The sequence below is a fragment of the Galleria mellonella genome, unplaced genomic scaffold (genome assembly GCF_026898425.1).
Source record: "Galleria mellonella isolate WM207_F2 unplaced genomic scaffold, CSIRO_AGI_GalMel_v1 utg44, whole genome shotgun sequence".
Taxonomy (NCBI): domain Eukaryota; kingdom Metazoa; phylum Arthropoda; class Insecta; order Lepidoptera; family Pyralidae; genus Galleria; species Galleria mellonella.
Window position 1 is genome coordinate 5,905,862 of NW_026442100.1, and position 27,730 is coordinate 5,933,591.

Genomic DNA, 27,730 nt, shown 5'->3' on the forward strand with positions numbered 1-27,730 from the left:
ACTGATTCACGCGAGCGAAGCCGCGGGATACAGATAGTGAAATATATACATATCGTCGAACTGCATGATAAAAAAAAAAACAAAAAAAAAACGGAAATACGCCATTCGGTTAGTATGCGGATAACTAGGCGGACCGGCATGGCGCGCCCAGCAGACCGGGTAATGCAGATTAAGCCCGTTCACGGCGAGGCGACGTAGGGTTCCGTATAGAATAAATACACTGAAAGCAAAGTTAGTTAGAAATGTTTTAATTTGGATATTGAAAAAGATCGAACCTAGGTTGGACTGTTTTGCGAGTAACGTCGAACCCGACCGAAAATTGTAATAATGAGAAAATATTTGTTCTGTTATGATGCCGACAACCTTTGGATTCTAACCTTGAACTGAACCCCTTTGACCTAATAGAAACTGAGTACACTAAGATGGCAAACTTGCTAAGGAAAGGTATAAGAAAGAAAAGGAAAGGGACTTGCGGTTGCAGGATGCGGCGACCACTTGTAGGCGTAGTACTCGTCCTTGGATGTAAAAGCTCCTATTCCACACTTTGACCACACTCCATATCTATTATACTAGGTTATACACTGCCTAAAGGCTAGATCAACACAAATATTTGATTATTTTGTAAAAGGAATGTCTAACACGTTTAACACAATGGCGCCATTTTTTCAAATCAATCAATCCGGGTCTTCTTGCCCGCCTTTAGTAGTGTAGGCGGGTGAGGTAGGGGTCTCGGGGTAAACCCCTTTACCCCGGCTGCATCTCCGGAGGCAACTACCTCCGGGTCACTGGGTTTTGAGCCGGCATACACTGGTGGTCTGTGTATGCCGGCGTGGTGTCTTCTTTGTTGTGGCCTCTTCTTCTTTCTTCTTGTATATATATATTTCTTTTTTTTTCTCTCTTTTTTTTTTTTTTTTTTTTTTAATTATAATATATAATATTTTTTTTTAATAATTTTAATTCTCCCCTCTCGCCCGTTCCCAGATATATATAATAGTTGTTAATAATAAATAAGTTGTGTTAGTTTTGGACGCGGGGGATATAATTACACACTTGGAACGGGCGAGAGGAGGGAATGAGAAAGTAGAAGGGAAATGGGGAAAAAGGGTAGGTAAGTCGTCATACTGGTAGACGAGGCAATCACGATCACTATTCGCCTGTGCACAGGAGGTCCCTAGGCGTGGGACGGCCGTCCGGTGGACGCGCATGCAGCGGCGCGAGGCCCCTTAAGTGTTGATGGTGTCCGTTGTCGGCACGGGCGAACATTTTGCTCGCCATGTCGACAACGAAAGCCGCGGGCGATAACGTCGTTACGGACGTATCTGCCCGCTCCCGTGCACAAGCGGAGAGCGAAGCGTCGGAGAGCACAGTGCATACCAAGCGGGTGCGGCATATGTTAACCGTGAACGGACGTAGGTCTTATAGATAGAGACCCGCGTCCGTAACGGCAACCTGGAAGTTAGCACCGGTCGGAGAAAGGCGCGCGCCGCGCGAGCCTGCGCTATGACACGCGACACCTGCGGCACCATTCTCAACGACCGGTCGATGTCGACCCCTAGGTATCGCACGGTGCTCTCCCACGCGATTTCCTTATTAAGGAGCCTTAAGGGCGGCGGCGGTGCTGTACGACTGCGGCGGACAAGAAGCGCGACCGTTTTGTCAACATTGACGGCCATGCGCCACCTGTCCAACCACTCCGGCAGCAGGTCCAGTTGCCGCTGCATTTGAGCGGCGGCTCTCGTCTTCCAGTACGACGACGTGAAAAATCCCGTGTCGTCGGCAAACAGAGCGAGCATGACATCCCGTTCCAGGGCCAGTGTAAAGGGCTGGCTGTCCAGGACAGGGATGTCATTCGTGTACAGCGCGTAGAGCGCCGGGGAAATGCAGCTACCTTGTGGAACTCCGGCGGCCACTGGGCGGGTGACCATTTTTTCATTGTATACACGGAATTATTTTAGACAGTTGAGGGCGCTGCTGTCATGGCGTGTTTTTTGATGACATCTAAGTTTCTTCTTTTACTCAACAGATGGCACCACGAGTCGCATGTTGTAAAATACAGGATAATTTGAAATTGGGAGGAATAGAAAGCTAGCAGATATAATATTCATATATATCTTTATAAACTGTAATTATTTGAGAATTTTCATTTCAGAAACTTTGAGATAAGAGAACATTTTCTTATAATTTTGACAATAACGTTTTTGAATAACTATGATACAAACAAACAAGCACACGACCCGTCTTATGGGATTCGGGGTTACTATAAACTAGACATCCGCCTGTAACACCAGGGATATCAGGTACGCGTTGCCAACCCTTGCTAAACCTTCATGCGCCCTTTTTGACGAACCCCTTGCTGCAATCTCTTGGAAAGGTTCCTGCCTGTCGACAGGAAGTAACTAAAAACTAAGCAGCATAAAAGTAAAGTCAGTTTATACAAATGAAGCCTTTTCATATGATTCTCTACTAAAACTAGTCATCATCATACCAGCCTTTGCCCGTTCACTGGTGAACATAAGCTTCCTCTTTTGAGGGTTTTGCTTGTAGTTGCTACGCATGGCAAGCAGATTGGCAACCGCAGTCAAGCATAAAATGTTTTAAGAGGGACGCTGCTGCCCATCCCTCGCCCTCCCTTAGTCGGCTCTTACGACACCCACTATATATATATATATATATATATATATATATATATATATATATATATATATATATATATATATATATATATATATATATTGTTATTATTTCCATTGCAATATACCCAACCAGGTCAACCTCCTTGCGGCTCTCCCTGGAAACTATCATGATTTATTCCAGATGAATTTATCATGATGGGCTAACTGGCCTGTTTTCATCCTCACCGATCACCATTCACCGGTGCCCCGCCAGCGTAACCCGTTAGCGCAGGCGGGGTTACCATTCCATTTTCATCCAATAAAAAAAAATATTCTAAATTTGAAATTGATAACATTAGTAATTGCTAAGAAATAAAGCGTACCATAATCATATAGCATTATGTACTTTTTTCGTTACGGAAACTTAATATATAGGTATTGTGATATCACATTACATACCTACAGAACCCTTTACAAATACCGACTCACACTTAACTAATAAATACTTTTTTTAATCGGCTTACCTTTTGAGCTGTGTTCCTCAGTATTTGTTACTCATTTACCCACGTCTCGTAACCATTTTTTTCTAAAAATTTTAATCGAATTTGCGACCATTGAATTTTGATTGGATTTTGTTACATTCCTCGCTGTTTCTATCCTGCTCTTTTTCGTGGTGTTATACTAATTAAAAAAAAATGTATATTTATTTATTATTCATATAAAATTATAAGGAAAATGTAATAAATAAATTTTATAATCTCATCTGATTGTTAAAAATAGTCTAAAGGGTATTAAATATCGACGATATTTAAATTTTTTTTTTACAGTAATCATACTGGGCCACCTTATACGACATGACGATTTTTTTAAGAGCATAGTAGAAGGAAAGATAGAGGGCATAAGAGGAAGGGGAAGACCGAGGAATAACTACATGGGACAGATAAAGGAAACACTAGGCGTCATGTCGTATAGGGAGATAAAGGATATGGCCTGGGATAGAGCTGGCTGGAGGAAGATGCATGAATTAGTTGCACCGACAAGAGGAAACTCTCAAATGAAAAGAGAGAGAATCACTGGTTATTTGATTAGAATTATTTTGTTTAATTCCGCTACCATTAGTATGTGTGTGACTGCCAACACTAGAAGATTGACCGCCACTATTACTACCAAAGTTCCACAACTTGCCATATTAGGCATCAATCCCTTGAAACTTTTTTCTCGTAGAATTTCTAGTAGTTATAGTGGTAACCAATCTTTGAGTCTTGGCAGTCACACACACACACACACTCATTAGTGTATGTGTGACTGTTATGGTAGCGGAATTAAACAAAATAATTCTACCCAAATAAACAATGATATGGACATCCGCAAGATAACACCTAGTTCAGCAGAATAAAATAACCATTGATTTTCTCTACTTTCTTACAGGACAATTTATTTAATATTAACGTTTTTTATGCTTTTAAAATAAACTTAAAACGTAATTTCTGTGCTTAATCAACACTTTATTGCAATATTTTAGTGTCTTTTTTAATGGATGAAATTGGAATGGTAACCCAGCTTGCGCTAGCGGTATACATTGGTGAAGCTCCAGTGAGAGATGTTACGTAAGGATGAAAGCAAGTTAGTTAGCCCATCGTGATGGATTCCACAAGAATTAATCATGTTTGACCTATTGGACTTGTTTTAACTTATTAATTAAATAAATAATTCGTGTTAAGGTTTAAAAATCCAACAACTTAAATTTTCTTCACCGTCCAAACGCATGTGTACTAGCTACAGTTTCCTCAGGTGTTGTTAATTAACATTCCGGTTAATTATAACGATAAACCTTAAGAGTTGTTTTGGAAATTAAACAAGTGTGTAATAAAATCTTGCATCCCTACGTCCCAGGTAACTCATAAATTACCCGAACGCCTCGCGCTTTGTCAACACTCTCATATTAAATTATCGATTCTTCCTTACATTTAATGTACATTGTCTGTTTCCTGTTATAATAAATAATGGACGCTTGATTAAAGCGTCGATGTAATACTATTAATTCGACGGTACTGTTGTACGCAGATTACCGCGGTGTAGGCCGAAGGGTGATCCCAATGCGTGGAAAGCGACAGTGGAATTTTAATTTACCCTTGTTAGAGACAAGTCCCGAGACTGCTGCGTATTGCGTTACATATATAATAGGCTATAATGTCAGGATAAAGCGAACTATTCTCTAAGAATGTTATTTCCACCAAATTTGCTACGTTAAATACTTTGCACTCATTGTTACAATAAAATAGCGAGTCCGTTTTGTTCACTGTTACATCGAGTACGATATTATACATTAGAAAAGTTTATTCTATCTAAAAAAGAGAAATTATGTATATAAATAAAGCAAAAAATAGCGAATCATCTCAAACCACAACCATACCTTGGGTAAATAATAATAAATCAGAGGGAGACTGGTAGATTATGACGACAAACTTCAGAGCAAAGCTATGGGATTTTATTCACCTGCCTAGAAGATATATAAGGAATCCTTAGAATCCAGCAGAAGAGCATGCATTGACGGATATAGAAAGGAGAAAGTAGGACTCACCGACCGGGTTAACTTGCTGAGTAGTTGAAGACCTTGGGTGCACCCTATGGCTTTGACTCCTTTTCCACACACCAACACTGGTTAGGGTCACAATTAGCAAGTAACAGGCACGCGAATTTCCACAGATTTTCTAGTCTTTTTTCGCCTAGAGTATGAGCGACACAAGCTCAGCTCAGCGACCGCCATAATGATTTATCGTTTTACATTCAAACACAGAGGTCGCCGGTCGGCGCGAAAATTTGAATTGGAGTTGTTAATAAGTTAATGGGTATATATTAGTACGAATGGATAACGGAATTAGAAGAGGATGTCGGAACATACCCCCCACTTGGAATTCAAAAGGATTCCACATACCTGGCTGTGCTCGAATTAATTAAAATAAAATTATGTTTACATTAATAAACAAATAAAATCTTATAAACTATATAACTAGAGTATTATTATAAATCTTAATTTATATAATGGATAAGTAAAATTTTAAATTAACTTACTATTTTATTACATTGGTAAAGGACAAATTTTTACGACAGGACGTCGAAAAACACTGCCGCTAGCAGTTTTTACTGATACTACGCGAACTATATTATCAGGGCCTGGATGCACCTGCACTATTCTAGCCAATTTCCATGATAAAGTTGGCAAATTTGATTCAACTAAAATCACTAAGTCGTTAACATTAACACTCCCTCGGTTTTCTAACCATTTATTTCTTTGTTGGAGTGTATGTAAATAATCTCGTTGCCAGGTGCGCCAGAACACTTGTGTAATTTTTTTAAGCATTTGCCAACGAGAGCGTACACATACATTGCTGTCTTCTAGTGGAACTTCAGGTAGACCAATTAGAGGTCCACCTACGAGGAAGTGAGCTGGTGTAAGCACATTAACCTCATCAGGGTCAGAAGAAAGAGCACACAGAGGTCTAGAATTTAAAATGGCTTCAATTTTTGTGACTATAGTTATCATTTCTTCTAATGTCAAAACCTGCGCGCCTGCTATCCGTTTTAAGTGGTACTTTGTAGATTTAATTCCACTTTCGAAAATCCCGCCGAAATGAGGGGCGCTTGGTGGATTAAACTCCCAGCTGATATGTCTAACAGCGAGGCCATCAGCAATATCAGAACGATTTTCGAAAAACATTTTATACATTTCATTCAAATGACGATTTGAACCTATAAAATTAGTACCACAGTCTGTGATAATTTTGTGACAAATGTTGCGTCTCGAAACAAATCGATCTAAGGCAGCAAGAAAGGCTTCTGTACTTAGTTCCGTAACTACTTCCAAGTGTACGGCCTTTACGCTGAGACAGATAAATAAACAAATCCAAGCCTTATATGTACGCGCATTTCTACGTCTACTTTCCTTCAGCATGAATGGACCACCGAAATCTATGCCCGTGGTTTGAAAACATCTGCCTGTTTGTAATCTTTCAACTGGCAAGTCGCCCATTGAAGGTTGACTGGGAATCGGCTTAGATTTAAAACAAATGATACATTTAGAGAGGCGAGAGCGTATCAACAGTCGCACACCTAGTATCCAAAAGGTTCTATGGATAAATGATTGCAATGTGCGAGGACCGCAATGCAAATACTTCAGATGATAGCTGTCAACGATTAGTTGTGATAAAAGGGATAGTTTAGGCAAAAGAATAGGATGTTTTGCTGAGTGAGGTAAGTTTGCATGACGAATGCGACCCCCCACTCGTATTAAACCTACTTCATCAAGGAAAGGATTTAACTTTTGAATAGACTTTATACAGGGTAAATTATTTTGAAGACGTATTAACTCTTGAAAAAAGAAATTCTTTTGGGTATATTTTAACAAAATAATTAAAGCTTCATCTATCTCAACTGTTGATAATGTGGAGAAATTGCGCATATCTTTATGTGCTTTTATATTTTTAATGAATCGTAAACACCAAGCTAGAACTCGTTGAAGTTTTATGAGAGAAGAAAATTTTGAAATCAATTGTGTAAGTAAATTATGTGAAACTGTACTAATAAAACAATCGGATGCTAGTGGTTTTAATTCCGGTAACTCTTGCTCTGGTATAAACACATTTTGTACAGGCCAATTGAGAGGTGTTTGATGGAGCCAAGGAGGACCGGTCCACCACAGTTTGTGAGTAGTGAGAACATCACATGTGGTACCTCTGCTACAACAATCTGCCGGGTTATCATGTGTCGAAACGTGGAACCACAATTCTGAACTGATCAAATCAGTAATTTGGACGACTCTGTTTGCTACGAAAGTTTTAAGAAGATGAGGTGCCGTTCTCAGCCAAGACAAGACAGTACTGCTGTCCGTAAATGCTCTAACTGATTTTATATTTAATTTCGATTTTAATAGCTCATACATATGATTTAACACTCGTGCTAACAAAACAGCAGCGCATAGCTCCAGCCTGTTAGTCGTTAAGGGTTTCAAGGGGGCGACTTTAGATTTCCCTATAAGTAAATTAGTTGTGGTACCTTGCAGAGTCACTACACATAAATACACACAACATCCGTAGCCCTTGGAACTACCATCACAAAATCCTACAAGATGTATCTCCGATTGACCAGAAGGAAGTACTAGACGTGATAGCTTAATTGATCGTAAATCTGATAAATTTGCAGCAAGAATGTGCCACTGCTTGGCAAGATTAGGTGGGATTGGTTCATCCCAAGCTAATTTTAAGCGCCACATCTCTTGTAGCAACAGTTTTGCGCAAAATACAACTGGAGAAATCCAACCAAGTGGATCAAAAATTCTGGCTATTATTGATAAGATTGATCTTTTTGTGTACTCTAGCTTGAAATCGTTAGAAAAGGAATAGGAAAATTGATCAGTCAGCGGATCCCACTTAATACCTAAAATTTTTAATGTATGTTCACTACTAGGTTCAGTGAACAATTTAGTCGATTGTAAATGCTCGAATGGAATGTTAGAAAGGACTTCTGAATGATTACTGCTCCATTTTCGCAGTTCGAATTTGCCTAGCTGCAATAGAGCCACTAGCTCATCTTTTAATAATTTAGCAGCTTCTATAGAGACAGCTCCTGTAGTAATATCATCCATGAAGGTATCTTCTCGCACTACTTGGGCAGCGAGAGGAAACTGAGACTCATAATCCTCAGCTAATTGACGCAATGTTCTTATTGCCAGATAAGGTGAACTACTAACACCATACGTCACCGTATTCAACTCATATTCTTTAAGTGGGTCGTTAGGATCTTTGCGCCAGAATATGTGTTGGTATGACCTATCTTCAGGTCGAATGAGTATCTGTCGATACATTTTACATATATCTGCAGTAAATACAACCACGTGCAGGCGAAATTTAGTAATCAAGTCGACAATATCGATTTGGAGTTTCGGACCTACATGGACAATATCATTTAAAGATCTACGGTTTGTCGTAGGACAACTAGCATCGAATACAACACGTAAACGAGTAGTTGTGCTCTCTGGTTTGAGCACACAGTGGTGAGGAATGAGATACGTATTATTAGAGGATGCATTTTTGTGTTGCACCATGTGACCCATTTCTTCGTATTGGCGCATGAAGTCCACATATTCGGACTTTAAATGCGATTCACGTGACAGACGTTTCTCTAAGTTCAGAAAGCGGTTTAAGGCAAGCTCACTTGAACTACCTAAATCAGAGTAATTCTCTTTTAACATTATAGGCACAACATATCGACCGTTAGTATCTCGATAGGTACATTTCTTATACTGTTGTTCACATATGTCATATTCTGGTATCTTTATACGAACTGATGGAGGTTCTTCGGTCTCCCAAAAACGTTGTACGACATCATCTAACTGACAGGTCGATACTAAGAGTGACGTCATGTCTTTTATAGGTGACAGCACCTCACTATGTTGTAATTGACCAGTGATGACCCATCCAAACACGCTTGATAACGCACACGGGTACTCAGGACCTGGAGTATAACGACCTCCGTCGTAGATACGATCGAAACATTCTACACCCAACAGAATATCTATTTTACATGGTTTGTCAAAATTCTCATTAGCTAAACATAAATGACTAAATTTTTCTCGAACGCCTGATGGTAATGGAACAATAGGAATATTTGATGTAATTTTTTTAATAACGACTAAAGGCAATTCAAATTGTGGTTCACTACTATACTTAGGTATAATGGAACCGCATGTAACGCCCTTTATATTTTGTACAGAATTTTGGCCTAGTCCAGTTACCGACATATTACACCTACGCATAGGCAATCCAAGCCTATGAGCACAGGAACTAGTTATAAATGAATCCATACTACCGCTATCGATGAGTGCACATACATAATGCAAATAGCCATAGGAGTCACGAACTCGAATTGTTGCAGAACCTAAAATTTTTGTTGACTGTACCCCACTCGTTAGAAACGCCGCACTCGTTAAAGCAATATTTGAATCATTGACTTGAATCGGCTTGTCCCTTTTGTTGTCACTCATAGACAAGTTCGGAGCAGGGTTGTCAATTTGTAACAATGTACTACTAGTAGTCGGGGCGCATGACGATGCGTCCACATGTAAAAACGTATTATGTCGAGAGGCACAAATGAAGCAATTTACCTTCGATAAACAATTGTTTGAATTATGGCCCGATCGTAAACAATTTGAACATAAATTAAACTCGGTAACCAATTGACGTCTAGCATCGACACTCATTTTTTGAAATTTAAAACACTTATAAATGCTATGTGAAGAATGGCAACAAGGACAATTAAGTTTATAGTCATTACGTAGATTTTGTTTCTCACTAGTAGTAGTGGAAGAAACAAAAGACGACTTCGACTGCTTATTACGTGGACTGTATACCTCAACTTTATTTCTATATGATTTCATATTATTATCTTGTGAAGAAAAAGAAGAATTACTAACTTCTAAAATCTTTATATAATTTTGTAAATAAGATAACAAACTTTCAAACGTTGGTATTTCCTCTTTATTCTGTAACTCGAAACGTTGACGAGTGTCGACATCTAGTGCGCGGGCCGCTAAGTAAAACAATATAACCTCATCGAGTGATTCGATATTCAATGCCCGAAGTGCATTCACACTTTCATATAATGTATTTGTTAAGGCATTTAAACCTGCGATCGATACTTTGTTTAAAGTAGGTAGATTAAAAATTTTATCGAGATATGCAGTGGCTAATACACGTTTATTATCATATCTGTCTAGCAAAGCCTGAAACACCACCGAATAATTCGAGGCGGTCAATGGAACGCCTTTTGCGATCGTTAGGGCATACCCAGACAAACATGAAATTAAATAATGAAATTTTTCTATATCTGACAACGAATTGTTATTGTGTATTAATGGTAAATAACTATCTTTAAAAGTTTGCCAATTTGTTATATTGCTGTCATAAGTGGGTACTTGAAGCTTTGGTAAACGAACTTGACATGTCTTATTTTCAATGTTAGAGGTAGGTATTGGAATAACCGTGGAATCCGACGGTTTTGTATCGATAACTAACTGAGCAATCTCAATGACACCATAATATAATTCGTCAAAGGATTCCAAGATTTTTGTGTCGGGTTCATTACTCAATCCTGCTTCCAAATATTTTATGTTAATCGTTTGACTCATATTATAAAAACTTTCTTTGAGAGATTCTATATTTTTGTATCGGGCACGAAAACTAGATATTTTAGTCTTATCTTTCTGTACTTCTCTAGATATGTCGTATAATATTTGTATTGATCGAAAATCATGTTCCCGTCGTGAAATCAATGATTTAATCTCCGCTTCCAACCGTTTTTGTAGGTGGTCAGATGCTTTTGCCATTTTAAATTAAGTATAAAATTTAAACTGATAATAGATTCACTATTAATAGGTAGATATAGGTAACCAATGTGTCCTATTTTTATTAATATTTACCAAAGTCCCAATATGTATTTATAATTATAACAATCGCAGATGACTGTATAAATATGACCATATAAATATGACCATATAAATAAAATACCTAATGTTACAACACTGCCTATCTTATAATAATCATACTACTACGACTTTTATTTATAGTTCGAGCACAAACCAATAATTTTAATACAAGGTAGGCGAATAAAAAATAGCAATCTACCGCTTACAAAATAAAATCAGTAAATATAAATCGCGACTCGACTAATTGAAAAGAATTATAACGATTAATTTTGAATAAAAGGTTTCAAAGCAATATTATAAAAATAATTAAATTATATTTATAAATTCGTAATAAATCCGGCTCGAAGGACCAACTTAGATGGTAGATTATGACGACAAACTTCAGAGCAAAGCTATGGGATTTTATTCACCTGCCTAGAAGATATATAAGGAATCCTTAGAATCCAGCAGAAGAGCATGCATTGACGGATATAGAAAGGAGAAAGTAGGACTCACCGACCGGGTTAACTTGCTGAGTAGTTGAAGACCTTGGGTGCACCCTATGGCTTTGACTCCTTTTCCACACACCAACACTGGTTAGGGTCACAATTAGCAAGTAACAGGCACGCGAATTTCCACAGATTTTCTAGTCTTTTTTCGCCTAGAGTATGAGCGACACAAGCTCAGGTACTAGCGACCGCCATAATGATTTTTCGTTTTACATTCAAACACAGAGGTCGCCGGTCGGCGCGAAAATTTGAATTGGAGTTGTTAATAAGTTAATGGGTATATATTAGTACGAATGGATAACGGAATTAGAAGAGGATGTCGGAACAGAGACTTTGTACAAAAGTCGATTGCTTGGCTACCTCTGTCCCATTCGTGTTTCTAACGTGAAGCAGTTGGTTTGCATGGCTGTGTTTCGGTTTGAAGGGTGGGATATGGCGTGAATTTACTGGGTACAGAGGAATAACACCAGAGTCCTCAGGAATGGCAACGCATGGGGTGTATCATGGGCGAAACAGTATACTCTGTTATGTCCATGGTACTGCTCATGTCTATAGGCGACGGCTACCACTTTCCATCAGGTGGGCCGTCAGCTTGTTTGGTCAATCTAAGTAGTATAAAAAATAATTTAAAAAAAAACTTATTATTTTTCTTTACAATGTGAGTGAGTTGATTGTTTCTAATATCATAAATGTGACGGCGAGTTTGTTTGTTACCCTAAATGGCTTAACAAATCACTATGAAATTTGGTATACACAAACTATATGGGATGGATAGAATGTAGGCTATTTTATATCTCGGTCGGTAAACATAGCCCGGTCACGCGGAAAAAAATGCGGGTAAAAGCCAGTAATATATTAAGTATAATAAACAGTTCGATGGAGAGGACTATGCTCGAAGTCTCTTTTTTTTTATACAACTTAGAATGGCAAACAAGCTGACGGCCTACCTGATGGAAAGTGGTAATTTTCCATCAGGTGGGCCGTCATCTTGTTTGCCATTCTAATTTGTATAAAAAAAAAAAAAACAGTTTTATCGGTGAATTATGATTATGATTCTTTTATAGTAGATATTTTAGCCCCCACAGCTCTCTCTATCTTGTACATTGAATGCCACAGTTCACCTAATTTGCATTTATATCTCTGTCCACCCCCTAACATCGGAGCTTGATGTAAAACAAGACAAAGTTCCCTTAATTGCTTGCGCTGTGATCGCGACGATTTATATGCAATATGTATGCAAATTATTTACTCATGGCTTATTGTCATGCTAATGATGACGGAGGATGCCTAGGTTTTTTTTTTTGGTTTTTTTTTTATTAGAAAGATAACAGTATCTTTGTTAATGCAGTTTTATTGTGGTACAAATTGTGGCATTCGTCTTTATTTGCGTGGGAATTGGGAATTATTATTTATTTATTTAACCAACTATACAATGACATTTGAACATTTACCAGAGGGATTTTATACAAAAGTCGTTTGCTTGGGTACCTCTGTCCCAATCATGTTTCTACCGTGAGCCATGTTGTATTTACATGGCTGTGTTTCGGTTTGAAGGGTGCGATATGGCAGTGAATTTACAGGGTACAGAGGATTGGATCCGAGTCCTCAGGAATTTCAACGCATGAGGAGGGGGGCTATCATGGACGAAACAATATATATGTATATATTTTTTATGCATCTAAGAATGGCAAACAAGTTGACGGTCCACCTAATGGAAAATGGTAACCGTCGCCTATAGACATGAGCAGTACCATGGACATAACAGAGTACACTGTTTCGCCTATAATACCCCCCATGCGTTGCCATTCCGTAGGACTCAGGTGTTATTCCTATGTACCCTGTAAATTCACACCATATCCGACCCTTCAAACCGAAACACAACCATGCAAACACAACTGCTTTACGGTAGAAACATGAATGGGGTAAAGGTACCAAGCAATCGACTTTTGTACAGTCTCCCTCTGGTGTGACAACAACAGAATGACAACTACTGGCAAAACTCTATGGAGGAGGCTTATGTTTAACAGTGGACAGTCAATGGCTGTTATGACGATGCTGATGATGAATTGCCTCTTACGACACCCACGGGAATAGAAAGGAAGGCCTATGCTATGCCGGAACCATACGACGGTTTTCTGATTATTATTAATGAAATAAACTCAAAAGTATGTGTATTTAAAATAAAATAATATGAATTGAATATACAAGTCGAGGATTCCGTACATAAAATAATTTGAAATTTCGACTATTCATTTTGAGACATCATGGCAAAAAAAACAATATTTTTTTTAAGTTATTTCCAATATAATATATGTAGGCTAATAAAATCTAAAACTGTTCCAAATATGAAATCAATAGCATTAGAAGTTGCTAGGATATAGCCGACGAACGAATGTACATAATCATTACGTAGGGATTTCTTTGTACATTTTTGGCACGGAACCCTAAAAATTATAAATCCATTACTTCTTATTTACATAGAGATAATTAAGTATTTCTATTGATGATAGAGGCTGGTGGCATTTAATTGTATTTGAAATTATGTACTGTGGTACTAGTATCAGCATCTCCATAAACACGAATTCAGTGTTCATTCCACGGTTAGACCAAACACAGCCAACATACACATACTGACAATCATTTCCCGTTTAACAGAATTAAACACCATGAACGACTAAAACGAAACATCCGGAACCACCATCCGCCAATGACACGTCTATCACGTTAGGATCGGTGCTCGAAGCGTAATCGGCACAACTAAAAGGGCGTTTAACGACGGACAGCTCGCTTCCTTTCCCGAGGGAGAGCATGAGTGCCGGCAGCTCACAGTGACACCCGCGCCGTACACGACCAGACACATTGCCCATGACCATCAGTACAAGTGACATGATAATCAGCGTACGCACCCTGATTGGTTATTCGCAGTAATCGCAGAGTCATTAGTACTAGAATGGGAGCGCGCAGCTGATGTTTGCAAACATGGCCGACAAGAGATTAGAGAAGCGTTGTGATAAGACGTTGAACACTATAGTGCTGTGGTGTTTGTGTGTATTCGTTATGATCCTGTGTGGTTACAGTTTGTTTAGGCAACACAAATTGGAGCAACGTGTGTTGGTGTTGGAGGAACAACTGGAGGTAGTGGCACAAGTGGAACCGGGGAAGGCGAACAGGGACAAGCGGGACGCCAACGACTGCATATGCCCACCAGGTAAGGCTTTTTTTGTATTTCGAATCCTTTATTACTCTTTTAGACTATCAATAAAGCAAATACTTTCAGTAATTAAACATGTATTTATTTATTTATTTAAATTAAAATGCACAGTGAAATTCTATGTACATTTTGCGGACTTTACACCAGACAGTGTTCTTTACCAATCATCGTGTTAAATAAATACATACATAAATAAGTACATAAATATTACTTTAAAAACAATTAACGGTATTAGAAGAGTAAATGTAACAATTTAGGAGTTAAACAGACACCTTTCAATCACTTTTAAAAGTAAGAATACTTTCCCTTTAAACTTAACTAGCATGGTTAAGTTAAAAGGGAAAGTGGAAAAAAGGGAACGAAGTTCGAACGAAGAACGAACAAGGCCAGATTTATAAATCTGGCCTCTTTAAGAATTAGAAAATTCATGTGAAAAATTCTTGATGTAATTTCTATACTTACTTTTTTTTGTTTAATGTACAGAATTTGTAAGAAAACCCTTAGGTCTTCAGTTGTATAGCATTTCGACTACTACTTAACTATTCAAGATTAAAATTTCAGCATTAAAAGATGTAAATATAATAACTGTTAAGTAAATAAACAACTTTAGAATCCATCTTGATGAGAGAACAAATTTGCTGGGTCATTTTGTGGACATTTAAACGAAATTTATTATTCAGATAATAATCATGCAGACAGCTTATCAACCTAAGTATCTTGTTAGCTAAGAAAATAACAATATAACCAAGAAATGCTGACAAGACTCGTGCACTCGCAAATTTAATTTAAAACTTTTATTTGTAGCTAGTCTTTCGTTTAGGATAAACATGATGCTGGTTTCTTTTTTATTAAAACGATTATTTATTTACTTCTATGTATGTGTTCTTTCATCGTTTCCTATAGTAAATGTTGTGTTTTTTTTTTTTTTTATTCTATCCACTTGGGATGGTAGATTCCAATTACTTTGCACTACTTTAGTAAGAATAAGGTTAAAAGCATGTAGCTGATTATTTTCTGCGAAAGGAAAATGAAAAACCATAGAACCTTTTATATTCTTGATTATTTTCCCCCTTTCGATGAGAGTAATTCAACATTTAATAAATTTATATCTAACATTTTATATAATCATGATTTAATAAAATCCCTTAAAAGTCCCTTATTATTGTACGTTTTATAAACGTAACAACTAAATGACTGAATTAATTTATTATTGCAAGATTATTATTACTGCATGATAAATTGGTTATGTTAATTATGCAAATTTTACCCAATTTTACCCTCAGGTTATTGTTAAAGTATAAACTTGCAAACTTTGAAGTGAAAGTCGTTTGTATATCAAGTATGTATCGTCTTTAATTTATTAACAACAGTTCAGTTGATTCAATTAAATACAGTCTCAAAATGTAATTAACTTTAACGAAATACTACTAATAATGTTAACCTAACACTAATATTTTTCTTATCGTTGCTTGTTATTTAATTTCATTGCTGCGTACATCACTCTTTGTATAGGCTCTTACTGAAGACTAGCATCGGTGAGCCGTAAGGACTCCTGAGAAATGCTGAGTAAGCCTTTTTAGTGACTAAAATTTGTTTTTATTGTTAGGTTTTGTAATGTTTATGTATATTACTTAATAAATACCTAAAATGCAATAGAAAACCACAGTCTGTTTAACAGTTCATCATAAATTCATTGAATTTTAATTTTCGAAAAGTAAATGAAATTGTGAATACTTAATTTCTTTGGCTCTTTTATAATTATATATTAGAGTGATCGTTTATGTCGGAAACTCTTTGACTAATTACAGTGTTTGATGAAATGGATGCAGTGGATTTAAACTTTTTTTTTTAATACAAATGAATCAACACTCGGTAGGTTCCCAAACCTGTCTGTAGATCACATTAATGCCTAGCGATTCGACGTGTGGTCTGGTAACAGCGACCACTTTACGATATCCGGTGATAAACTCAATTGGGACAACAACGAATACCCATATATATTCCAAACACAACCTTGCAACAATAAAAATAAGAGCTACATTGTCTTCCCTGACAATCTAGAATTTGCTTCGGTCTTATACAGCGGCTCGACGACACAAATTTGAAATACTCTATTGTAATAGCCATTAGTGGTAATGGACCAACAAGGAGTATTGAAAACGCTTCAGTTGTCAGCCAAGTTGTAGGCCTTTATTCAATTTAAAGGGAGGTACATAGGATCCTGTGTAGGGCCCCGCGCTGGGATATTGACCCCGGGCCGGATATAAAAAATGATCCTTAAATTGGGCTAAAGATTTGTGATCTACGGCATATTGGGTGTTTCCTCCCGTCGAACGGTCAATTGAAAGCGACTTCAATAAAACATTACGTCCATTCTGATGTTAATAAGATTCAACCGGGGTCAGTGGACCGGCAGTCGAGTTTGATGGAAATTTTCCGAACAATGGCGTGGAGGATTTTGTGAACTTTTAAAAATCATCAGAGATCACGAGGTTCGCTAATTACTTCTCATTGTTGGGCTGCAAAATAAAGGCTTAATTGTTTGAAGTTCTCGCATCAGAGAAGTTACTTCGATCGACTCTTTATCTGAGAGGCCACGAGTTGAAATTAAAGATGCTTTCGACGAGTTTGTATCGGATATCGCCATTCGAGCGGGAATCTACTTATTTAACTTCAAGAACTGTAGCAATTAAATACCGCCGCCCATAATCACCCACAACACCTACGGCATTGCAGGTGTGCTGCCGGCCTTTTAAAAAGGAATAAAAATCTAATAAATGGATTTTTTGACAAAACCAATTCTTAAATATAATAGATCATCCAGAATTTACAAAAAAAAATCTAATAAATGGATTTTTTGACAAAACCTTTAAATATAATAATCACCAGAATTTCAGCCGATAACTGTCCACTGCTGAACATAAGCCTTCCCATAAGGGGGGTATAATAAAAATGTTCAATTTACATAACTACGTAACTATTTGAGTTTCATATCTAAGTAGACTCTGTGGTATAATCGAGTTTTACTTTACAAGCAGCCTATTGCTCTGCAGGGAACGATACATAAGTCTTTAATTATTTCGTTGAACGCTACATGTTCATATCATTGTTTTAGTTTTGGTATACCCAATATAAGTGGTAAGTTTTCTATACTTAATATGATATTGGAGTAATACAATATTGACGGTTATTTTTATTTTTGCTTGATAGATAATTTAATTATCTGTTTTGACATTTCAACATAGAGTACAGTTACTACTAAAAATTAACATTTGCTAAAAATAGTTTCTTGTTTATTTTATTTGGAAATACTCATTAAAAGTGAAAGATAAGGTATAGATCTTTGTTTTGCATAAACGTTCCTCTAAATATCCTTTATAAACCCGCTGATCTTGACAAATGAGATGTCGTTGGATTTGTCTTAAATTCTACGAAGGGGCCAGACTCGGTGATATAAAAACTGAAGATCCGTTGTTATTGATTAGAGTGACATATTAAAGGAATAGTTTAGCGGGAAGCTTTAAAGATATTGTATATTCATCAATAATACTAACAAATGCTATAATGAAATAACGATATGTTTCTTTGAATACACAACACACACACGCGGCGGTAGTTACTTACCACCAGGTGAGCCGCATGCTCGTTTGCCCTCTGTGTTGTAAAAAAAAATATTATGTAAAAAATTATAGCTATTTTTTTTTATTGAATCATTTCATAGTTTTGATTTTTTTATGTAATTATTAATTATTTTAATTAAGTAAGAATAGATTAATATTAACCTTTATTTTATCCTCTCCAAATTAAGATATTTGGGTTTAAGTGTTTACATTTTTGGTTTCGAATTTTTAAACGAACCGTGACTTTCATCGTTATTAATTTTTTTATGCGACTTAGAATGGCAAACAAGCTGACGGCCCACCTGATGGAAAGTGGTAACCGTCGCCTATAGACACGAGCAGTGCCATGAACATAACAGAGTATACTGTTTCGCCAATGATGCCTCCAGGCGTGGTATTTCAGTAAAGAATATAGTGTAATAACTTAATATTATAACGTAGATAAAAGATTGGAAAAATAGCCGAAGGATAAGACCGACTTGGATACAATTGAGAATATATTTTTTATTATTAATGTTACCAAGAGATGTTTTGCTTACAGCATTTACATTCTAATTTTCTTTCTACATGTTAACCAAGCGTATAATTATGAATGTGCCTACGTTGTTAACAGTATTTATGTTTAATTTTATGATTTTATTTAAAATAACGAAAAGGAAATCTGCTACTGCTCGAAATTGGATAATTAGCCTTAGGGAAACGGTGGTTTAAAAAAAATTATACGCGTAATAAATTGAAAGAAACAAAGGAGATGGGAAAGCCTATATTTCCGGATAACCGGAGTCGCCCCGGGCCGTCCGGGTCGCGTTATTTGTAGAGCGGTACACTGGGTAATTTAACGAATCGGTAAAAGATTTCGTGATTAAATTATTCGTCTTGATCAATAAGCCACGATAATGTAAGGATTACAGTTGATAAGTTTAGAATAACAATTGTAAATTTTCAAAATTTAGAATACACGGGTTGTATTTGTTTTTATAATATTATTATTATTGCTGGAGACAGGGTAAGACTACTTTGAGGTAGCTTAAGGTAGATTATTTTTATCTTTGGACGAAATAAGTCCAGTTTCTGGTTTATGGATGCCAAATGCTTATGATTACTGATAAAAAGCATAAAAAGTAGCTATGTATTTTAACTAACAATTACTTTACTACTATCGATTTTTTTTTAGATTCAATTTTATGTGACTTATTTGATCTTAAGACAGTTATCCACAAAGTAGATTTGCGGACGATTTTTTTAAGAGAGAATATTATATTAAATAATAAAAAATAGCCATGTGGTCCTGGCATAGAATCGACTGCCTCTTACCTTTCCCGTGGGTGTCGTAAGAACTGACTAAGGGACGACGAGGGATGGGCAGCAGCGTCCCACTTATAACATCTCTAATGCCTGTCTGTTGCTAATCAGCCTGCTAAATATGGTAACTACTGGTAAAACCCTCCAAGGGTGAGCCTTATTAGCAGTGGACACACAGTTGAAGGCTGATATGTTGACAATGATGAATAAAAAAAAAACGAAAAATATATAGAAACAGAGCATTTTTCATAGACAATGAATCAGAAATCATTCCATGCTTGATCTGTCCATGAATCAAGTTGATCACTGCTCCAATAAGTTAGCAATACCGCAGTGAGGTTTTCCGAAAATCAGGGGAAAAAAAGAAACAAACCAGCGATATCTTGGCAATACGCCGAGCAATACGGAAATTCGACAGATTTACGAGTATCGCTCGACAAATGACAAATGAAATGTGCTCGTAGCTTATAAATTCGTCTGTCGGCCGAGAAATAATGAGTACGAAATTGTATTACTGGCATACTGAATCTGGAATAGATCGATTAATGAAAATACTAAACATTTACAAGAAACCCGTTTAACTTTAACTTTCGTGTCGCATGGTTTATAAAAGGCGGAAATTTATTTATTCATTAGTACATATATGTGTACATGGCGGACTTAATGCTAAAAGCATTCTCTCCTAGTCAACCATAAAGAAAGTGTCAGAATACTCGAATGCATAATATATTATTGATATACATACATACTAAAATTACATATATAAACGAATAAATATATATGAATATATAAATATACTTACACATATATGATATATACTATATTATACACGAATTTGGGAATAATATAAAGCACTTATTGCTCGGATAAAAATAAAAAGTGAGCGTGAACGCTTTTTTTGAAAGACGGTTTAGGAAATTCATAGGATTATTTAGGTTAGCCATGCTAATTAACCTGAGTTATCTCGATGTTTCGACCAGGTAAATTATCATACATTATCAAAATTATTGTGTTAAGTCTCATCTTTTTTTTTTTATACAACTCAGAATGGCAAACAAGTTCATCTCTTTTAAACTATAAAGAAATTGATAATTTTATTTTCTGATAAAGCATAAAATATTACTATTTGTCAATTGCAAATAAACTAGCGTATTTTATCGCGAATACATTTACATCATATAAATCGAATTATATATATATATATATATATATATATATATATATATATATATATATCTCAATATCGGCGACTGATACCTAGATAAACCCTACGAGACGTAGGGGTTTTTTTTATGGGTGAAAATGGTATGGTAACCCCGCCTGCACTTACAGGATACGCTGGCGGAGCACCAGTGAAGGGTGATAGATGAGAATGAAAACAGGCCAGTTAGCCCATCATGATGAATTCATCAGGAATTAACCATGATAGTTTCAGGGGGAACCGCGATGGAGGTCGATCTGGTTGGGTATATTGCTAGCAATGGGATTCTCAGTCTCCATTATTAACAATCCCTTCCACCCCGAGACGTAGGATTTGGTTACGGCACATAGTTGTACTGTATATAAAATAAGTATACCGAATAAATTAATAAAGATAAAATTAAAATAAATGTTCGATCAAGTGAAATGTGAATTTGTATTTTGCCTTAGGTATATACTCATTTACAGTAAGATATAATTCGACGATTCATTTAATTTTATTTTTTTATTATAGTATCTTCACTTCACTAACCAATAAATGAATGAATGATTGAATGAATAAATGAATGGATAAACGAATGAATGAATGAATGAATGGATAAAGAAATGAATGAGTGAATGATATGTTTTGCCAAAAATGCGGTACAATAAAGCGATATGGTAATATTGCAACAGTTTGTTTCACACATTTTTTTATTAATGACTGTTTGATTACAAAAGTTAAGACAAAATAATTCTTTGTAAGAAAACTAATTCTATAGCCGTATTTATATAATTTAGAAATTTATATTTACTTATACATAAATATTATTTTCAATATTATTATGTTGATTGACTTATTTATTTATTTATTTATTCTTTATTGCACAATAAAATTTTGTACAAATGGCGAGCTTAATGCCATATGGCATTCTCTACCAGCTAACCATTGGGTAAAAACAGAAAGCGTATGAAGGGCAGATGTGGTAAAAAACTTATATGTTGGTTTACAATAAAAATATAAGTTAGAAAATAAATAAAAATAATTTGTTACGCGCTAGTCAATCGCATTACATTTTTACTCTTGCAAATATCCGTACAAATTATTTCAGCACGAGAGCTTCATTCAAACATGTATTTCTAATATTTCCCGCGCTAAAAGCTATGAGTTGTGAATAACGCCGTGACAACTGTCAAAGGCAGCCGTAAGGAGGAACACACTCGGTGTAATTCGATCGAGTTAAAATCAATCTTAATGTTACAACCATAAGGTTGAATGTTAGAGCAAAAAGTGCGATAGGAATTCTGCACACACGTCGTGCGAAATTTCAATATTTCATTTGGCGCAACCATGCATTTGCTTTGCCCGGAAAATAATGCAGTGTTAATCAAAAATAAACTCTGATTTATTTGGTTTACGGTACAATTCCCAATGGTTTGTGTTAAATGAAATCAAATTACTAGACGCAAACACGCGGCATGTTTTGCGTACAAAAATATACGCGGAGTTTCTTCAGAAATGTGATTTTAGTTTAAATTTATTAGGAAGATTAGTTTTTAGTGGAACAAAATAGTAATATGAGAAACGATACAGAGATATTTATGATATGGTTAACACAGATCAGTTCACTGTGTTAGCTTGTTTTTTTATTTATTTTACTTTTTATTTATAATAATAATAATAATAATAAATTTATTTGCTTTAAATAGGGTAGGTATCGGTGGTCTTACATTACATAAAGTTTCGTGCCTATTTAGCCATTACAGAATAGCATGCAAATGTCACATTTTGACAGGAATTGATTAATTTAATTTATGCATCGACAACTATATTAGGTATTTATCTATTCTTTCTTGAAAAATTCGTCAACAGAGTAAAAACTTTTGTTAAGTAACCATTTACGTAACACAATTTTAAATTTATTTAATGGAAGTTCCTTTATATCCGTAGGTATATTATTAAAGATTTTCAAACACATCATATAAACGAATTTCTTAATAAATGAATGTTTTAGGAATTGTATTGAGTTACTAGTTTTTATGTGGTATCTTGCGCTTCTTTGCAACAGTTATTTGCACTTTTGCTTCTGTAAACATGTGCTTATTCAATTTAACAAATATACCTGCTTCAAGTATATACAGACTGGGAACAGGTATTTATATATTTAGAGACTTAAAATAAGGCATAAATAATTTTCAAACATCAGGTGCAATATTACATATAGCACGTATACAACTTTTTTGGCGACTAGAATTTTCCCAACATCAACGCCATTACCCCAAAGTAGCAATCCATATCTAATCATGGATTCAACATATAAAAATATGCTGTAATAAAATATTTTTATTGGCTATCTCGCATTAATTTGTAGAGTGCAAAAGGGAATCTTTTAATTTTGCACGATACCTTTTCTATTTGTTCTTTCCATGTCAATTTAGAATTTATGTTAATCCTAGAAATGTCACACAATTTGAACATTATTTATAATTTGTTCATTTATATGTATATTAATTGAAGTATTTTTAAAGTTATTAAAATTCATCATTTTTGTCTTTCCTACATTTATTAGAAAATTGTTTTCTTGTGTCCATTTTATAATAAATGTCCATGTATTTGTAATGTCCATTTTATGTTGCAATATTGAACATTCTTTATCTGTAGAGACAATAACTGAAATGTCATCTGCGAAAAATATTGTTTTATTATTTATTTATATATATTAGAAATAATAGCGGTCAAAAAGTAATATGAGAAACGATACAGAGATATTGTGTTCATATTCAGATTTAAACATTTGTACCGTTGATTTAGAGTCTAGTTGTTGTATACTACAAAGGTCGCAAACGAGCATACAGCCCGCCTGATGGTAAACGGTCACTGTACCCCATGAACGCCTGTAACACCAAAGGTATTACGTGCGCGTTGCCCACCCTGAAGAAACCCTAATATACCCTTTTTGAAGAACCCCATACCGAAGTCTCTAGGGAAAACCTCAGCAGAGATCGCTTTTAGCGGTAAGATCGCTCATTGTTTTCTTACTGTGATCATTATAATAAGTTTACTATTGTGATCTTATGTAGGAAACAATAAAGAGTATTGTTAAAGCATTAACAATATGCCATGAATATTATTCACTCCTGCGTATAATGAAGCGGTTTCAGCGGTAAAACCAATGGACGACTGCTAAGTTATTAATAGATAGTCACACACAACATCATCCAGTCACAAGAGCCGCTCATCACGACATCGCGAGAACGCCAATCATAACGCAGGAGAAATTTACATGACCTTTCAGGTTTCAAATTGTAACTTACTTACAAAACAACCTTCAGCGCATTACATCAAATTCAATACAACGCTTCAAAATCGTTTATTTTTATTTACCTTAGTTTAACCGCTTCAAATACTAGGTGTATTTATTCATCATCATCATCATCATCATCATCATCATCATATCATCCGTTTATCATCAAAACGCAAACGCACATCATTAACAGTATCTATCTATCTATAATTATATTATTATCAAAATTTCCCATAAAACAACGTTACAAAATAGAAAATTTCTTATGATAATCTTTTACACATTATCTCTGTACCATTGTTTGTCCTGTACGAAGGGTCCAACTGTATAATACAGAGCAAGAGTCTGAACTCTTTTGTCTTCATGCAAATACGAAACTTGTAGAAAACCAATCCAATTTGATGCTAACCCCTCTGAGATATAAACTGAGCACCGCAGTTTTAAATTAAATTCCCTGCCAATACAGAAATATACACCTTACTGCAGCTGTGTTTATTGACTGTATCCTTCTACATTATCATATCAGACTTTAACTGTCCACTGCTGAACATAAGCCCCCCTTAGGGGGTTTGCGAGTAGTTACCACGCTTTGGCAACCACAGTTGGGCTTTTAGAGATGTTTTAAGACGGACGTTGCTGCCCATTCCTCTATTCCTCTAAGTTCCCTTAAGCGTCTCTTACGACATCTACAGGAAAGGAAGGGAAGAACAGAAAGACATGGAATAATTATACTGCTTAAACTGTAAATATGCCTAAATATAACAAACAAACTGTTATAATATTTTTTTATTAATTTATATTTATTTCATAAGCTTGACAGTACCCCAATTCGCTCACTCAGCGTATTAGTAAGGATTCCTGAATGCAGTGTCGTACATTTTAAAATATATTCCCCCTGTTTCGAAATATATGATCTGCAATTCTCAAATTTTTCATTTCTACACTACTTCGTTTTCTGTCTAATATTGTAAAATTACCCCAATGCCCGAAAAATAGCTATATGAATGTACCTCCGTCGACCGTTTGCAGAACATTTTATTCCCGTTTCGGCCTTATATCATCTTTATATAGCTTCATATGTCATTCCGATATCGCATTTATATTTTTCAAGAATATACGCAATGCGCCTCTACCTAAGTTGCTGCGGGGAGGGATTGTTAGCAATGAGGATTAGCAGCCCAATTGCTATATATATATCCTGCATATATATATTGCTGTAATATATCCTGTCAGGTCGACTTTCACGTGGTAACCCCTGGAAACTATCATGGTTGCTTATGTTAGTAGATTTTTTTTACAACACAGGGGGCAAACGAGCATGCGCCTCACCTGATGGTAAATGACTACCGCCGCCCATGGTCACCCACAACACCAACGGCATTGATGATGATGATCATTCTGGTTATGTAGCTTAAGATGCGGTTAAAACCTAGTTTTAAATATTAGTTAAAAAAAATTACTGATAGTATTCCTTCCGCGTTATAACTGGAAACGCACTCGACCTAGATAGCTGAGAGATACGGGTTCAATTGAACTGTCGGATGGTTGAATTTAACCTTGATTTATTTGATTATTGAGCTATTATTGTTTTAAAAAGAAAAAATTCTGGTTACGTCTATATTTTTATGTATATATTACGCCCCTATGTATTTAATTTTAAATTGATTTCATGAAAACTGAAATTCATTTCATAACGATTCAAACTATAATTTATAGATTTTTTTTTATACAAATTAAAATGGCAAACAAGCTGATGGCCCACCTGATGGAAAGTGGTAACCGTCGCCTATAGACATGAGCGATACCATGGACATAACAGAGTATACTGTTTCGCCCATGATACCCCCCATGCGTTGCCATTCCTGAGGACTCAGGTGTTATTCCTCCGTACCCTGTAAATTCACGCCACATCCCACCCTTCAAACCGAAACACAGCCGTGCAAACACAACTGCTTTACGGTTGAAACACGAATGGCACAGAGGTACCCAAACAATCGACTTTTGTACAAAATCTCCTTCTGGTAATAGATAATAAAAACTGTTTGATGCAATCTTAAATTCCACATTTACATTCAAAAGGACATATATTCAGTCTAATGTATCTATGATACATCTCGCCATTACTTGATGGGTTTTATCACAATTAAAGCCATGCCTCCTCTTCCATTGATTCTGACTACCCTAATGGATGACAAACAAATTACTGGTTCTATTTTTTGATAAACATAATAATTATACCTTTTCTAAGTGTTAAGTAAGAATATAAGAGGCCAGGTGTATTTAATATTTCTGGATATTTGTATGCATCTTTATTAAGTGGGAAAATTTCCACTTTTCAACAAGTTTAAACCTGTGAAAGTATACCAACAAGAGTTTTCACTTAATAAACATATAATATACTCTGCGAAATATGAATAAGATGAATCATTTCCCAAAAACATCAACATCGCCAATTGTCTATAATAATTAGGGCTATAATATTGTCTATAATTGGGGGGTAAATTTATAAAAAAAATTACCTTTTGAAAATGTTTGTAATTAAATTTCATTCATACCTATTTAAGAGCTGCACTCTTGTTGATGGAGCTCTTGCCACTCACTACGATTTTAGCGAGTCTTTTTTTATACAATTTAGAATGGCAAACAAGCTGACGGCCCACCTGATGGAAAGTGGTAACCGTCGCCTATAGACATGAGCAGTATCATGGACATAACAGAGTATACTGTTGTATAGAGTTTTTACCTCTTGATACGACATGACAATAATGCGATCTGCCATTGATGAGGACTTAGGTGTTATGGTCTCCCTCTTCCCCTCCTTCCTTCAATCTTATCTTTTATTATGTTTTTTATAAGTTCGTCGTATCATATCAAGTGTCCTAACATTTTTTTTCCTGATTCCAATAATTTTATAATTTGTCTCTTTTCCTTAACCTCTAAAAATTAATAATAATAATGAATTAAAAATTACTTTTGGCTTTTGGCCACAACAAAATATCAGTATTTTGCTCTTTTGAGGGCAAACCAATAACTTGAGTTGTGACCGTTTTGTATTACTGTGGCACACTCACGAAATAATACGTTACCTATTTTATATACTTTCTTTTTGTGTGTTTTTTTTTGTATACGTTTTGTATTATTTACTTTTTAAGTAAATACCAATATGTCTAATGTTATTTTTGTGCATGCAAGTGATGCATATATTAATATCTATCTATCTACTTTTATTAATAATTTATTTCTAAAAAGATTACTTTAAAGCAAATGTAACAGCAAAATATGTATATTAAAACGATGAATTCAAATATCCCGGTTCACTTTTACGACGGACACGTGAACCGCTGCCAAATAACTTGCATATTCACCGCAAGTTTATCGCTGTGAATGGTCACCATTACTGGTACAGCGACGGTAGCCAGCTCATAAACTTTACTATCTCATATAAACACCAAACGCCGCTTTATATCGACGCAAAACTAGCCACGTACGGTCAAATTTTGATATTTCTTTTATTTTACAACCAAAATTATAAAC

At 35.7% G+C, this 27,730-nt stretch overlaps 2 protein-coding genes across 3 annotated transcripts in view; one reads left to right on the plus strand and one right to left on the minus strand.

The window, feature by feature from the left end:
* Window positions 1-5,691: 5,691 nt before the first annotated feature.
* Window positions 5,692-9,867, minus strand: LOC128201460 (uncharacterized). Its single transcript, XM_052898494.1, has 2 exons — window positions 7,191-9,867; window positions 5,692-6,362 (listed from the first exon to the last, which is right to left on the minus strand). Exons 1-2 carry the CDS (start codon window positions 9,865-9,867, stop codon window positions 5,692-5,694), a joined length of 3,348 nt encoding a protein of 1,115 aa, XP_052754454.1.
* A 4,524-nt stretch (window positions 9,868-14,391) lies between these two features.
* LOC113518974 (collagen alpha chain CG42342) overlaps window positions 14,392-27,730 on the plus strand; it is a 528,837-nt gene continuing 515,498 nt past the window's right edge. For both annotated transcript variants that reach the window (XM_052898576.1, XM_052898578.1), the window contains exon 1: window positions 14,392-14,787. In XM_052898576.1, coding sequence (XP_052754536.1) covers window positions 14,547-14,787 — 241 coding nt within the window. In that variant the 5' untranslated portion in view covers window positions 14,392-14,546. The remainder of the gene's footprint in view (window positions 14,788-27,730) is intronic.

What these genes read in the sequence shown, in the direction of transcription:
- LOC128201460 (XM_052898494.1), bottom strand. Translation starts at nt 9,867, where the DNA reads ATGAGTGTCGATGCTAGACGTCAATTGGTTACCGAGTTTAATTTATGT. An exon ending in AGCATCCGATTGTTTTATTA is followed by an intron (nt 6,363 to 7,190) that starts GTACAGTTTCAC and finishes CTAATTTTATAG; the next exon opens with GTTCAAATCGTCATTTGAAT.